A 2,632-nucleotide genomic window follows, 5' to 3' on the forward strand; every position below is an offset into this window, starting at 1 on the left:
TGGAAGCCTAATTTAGAAGTATATGAATAGCCTCAATGCACACTGAATCAAATTATCTAAATAAAGACAGACAGATATAGCAGCCTGAGACTCACCCCTCCACCTCACCCTTCTAAGTTGTTGTACAATTAAACAAAGAAGATATAAAGTGTTAATTACTTCCTGAGGTGCTGATATGCAGATTTTATTACAGGATCTGGAAAGATGAGATCTGGAGCACACAGCTATATTTTAAGAAGATGCAGCAAAGGTTCAACATAAAGCATGCAGATATTGATGCCTCTGAAAAAGAGCCAGGCTAGCAGTTCTCCGTTTCCAGTGTTTGCTAAATTAAGCTAACCATTTCCTTAAGGTAGCTTTATATTTTGCATACATATATGAGACTGGTATCAATCTCCTCATCTGATTCTTGGCAATAAAGCAAATGGGTGTTTTTTTTTTTCAAAATGTCAAACAAAGTGAGCGCAAGCTGGCACAGGGCACTAACATTTTGGGCTTTATTAGTCAATCTGTTTACTTATTGATTCATTCATTTGCTGAGAACGAACCAACTTTTCCAACAAAGCTCCTAATACAGATACTAATATTGAAAATGAGAAAGTGCCCACAGTGTGATCGGTTGGCCACTGTGCAGCACCAGTGCAGCACATACCTCCAATTAGACTGCACCTTAAATGGGACAGAAATCCACAATTTACACTACTCCTTAAAAGGACATTTGATATAATTAGTTTTCATACAATGACTTAAACTATCTTGATGCACATTAAACACCTCTTCACACTGAATTAGTAACGTCACTGAACCTTCATCAGCTTAATGTTATATGTAAGGTATTATATTGAACAGCTCATGTAGCTACATGTCAACTTAATCTCTAACTGTGGCCTTATGACAACCTTCATTTACATTTTTGTTGATCTGATAATTACTAATTGCCTGGGGCACATTAATCTCTTGTGGCTCTTTGGGAGCTGTCACCACAGATGGTCCATAATGGTGTCAATGCATTATAGCCTGTAGCGTAGCATGCTAACATATGCATTTACAATACACTTGGCTATGATCTGGCATTGCTGTGTCAGCACATGTCAACTGATGTGTCAGTGCTTGACTGCTTCGAGTGCAGAGAGCCACTCATATGAAAACTGAGGGGAATATTTATCCAGTTGACTCAGCACAACTGCTGAGGTGGCAGCAATGGCAGAATCATAGACGGAGGACGTCGCAGGGGAGGCCCTTAAAATAGCTGAGTGAGACGGAGAGGTGGAGGGTGAAGGAAGAGGGAGAAACTGAGCGGGACATTTGTAGAGGGCCCAGAGAGACTGAGTCAGGCAAAACAAACCGAGGAAGGCAGCTAGAGGGTCAGTTTCACAGAGTCAGTGGAGAGTTTGAGAGGACAATACAGCCATATAAAAGCAGAGAGGAAAATGAGAAAAAAGAGTGAGAAAATAAAACGTCTTTATAGATTGAGGAGCAAATAAAGAGACAGACAACTCAAAAGATCATTTGCATGATTATCAAGGTACCAATACATTAATTTCATTTCAAAGCAAGATAAGTGATCAATCACCCATCCTCACAAAAGAATAGCTCGGTAGAAAGAAAACAGCTGCTGTAAGCCTCAGATGGGAGGCTTTTATCTCCGCTCAGATGCAGAGCACTGCTGTGAGCTTTGCTACTGTAGTAACACAGAAAGTAATGGCTCAAAGGATGCAAAGAGCTTTACATCATTGCCGTTGCTATGCAACTGTCCTATTATTATAAGCAAGCTGACCGAAAGTAATACAGGTGATGTTTTTTTTTTTTTTTTTTAAATCAAAATACACAAGAAGGAAGACAAGTTGAAATAAAGTTGAGACACATCCAGGGCATCACCCAAAATATGTTCTGTAAAGTCAAGCACATACTTCAGGCTGGCATGTTCAAGAGTGTCCTAAATGTATTTAATGGGATTTTTTTTTTTTTTTTTTTTTCAAGTGAGACAAAAAAGAAAATAACTGTTGGTTGGACCTTGATTAGAACACTTTTGATTTACAGTAAAGCCGTTTAAAGGTTTTTCTGCTCACCCATCTCGGGATGGTGCCTTCCCTCAACAGGAACGCTGACTGTCCGCCGCAGTAGCTTGTTCCTGTGAGACTCTGAGCGCCTCTCGCGCATCAGCAAAGGGTGTACCTGCACAGAGAGAGAGAGAGAGAGAGAGAGAGAGAGAGACAGATACAGAGACAGAGAGCACAAGGTTAGTACACAAACACACACCTGACTGTACAAATTATGAACACACTAGATAAACTCTTTGTCCTTCACTTCTTTCTCACAGAAAACACTGTGTTCACACTGTGATGATTAAAAAAAACGCAATACTGCTATTCAATTCAATTCAATTCAATTTTATTTATAGTATCAAATCATAACATAAGTTATCTCGAGACACTTTACAGATAGAGTAGGTCTAGACCACACTCTATATTTTACAAAGCCCCAACAATTCCAACAATTCCAGTAATTCCCTCAAGAGCAAGCAGTGCGACAGTGGCGAGGAAAAACTCCCTCTTGGGAAGAAACCTCGGACAGACCCAGGCTCTTGGTAGGCGGTGTCTGACGAGCCGGTTGGGGGTGTGATGAACAGTGG

At 40.3% G+C, this 2,632-nt stretch overlaps 1 protein-coding gene across 1 annotated transcript in view; it reads right to left on the minus strand.

Annotated features, from left to right (window-relative positions):
• Window positions 1-1,209: 1,209 nt before the first annotated feature.
• Window positions 1,210-2,632, minus strand: part of si:dkeyp-72a4.1 (uncharacterized protein LOC100148058 homolog) — a 67,579-nt gene continuing 66,156 nt past the window's right edge. Inside the window, exons 3-4 of the mRNA XM_039806154.1 lie at window positions 2,070-2,175; window positions 1,210-1,325 (exon numbers count right to left, since the gene is read on the minus strand). Coding sequence (XP_039662088.1) covers window positions 1,210-1,325; window positions 2,070-2,175 — 222 coding nt within the window. The remainder of the gene's footprint in view (window positions 1,326-2,069; window positions 2,176-2,632) is intronic.

This window comes from Perca fluviatilis, chromosome 7 (genome assembly GCF_010015445.1).
Source record: "Perca fluviatilis chromosome 7, GENO_Pfluv_1.0, whole genome shotgun sequence".
Taxonomy (NCBI): domain Eukaryota; kingdom Metazoa; phylum Chordata; class Actinopteri; order Perciformes; family Percidae; genus Perca; species Perca fluviatilis.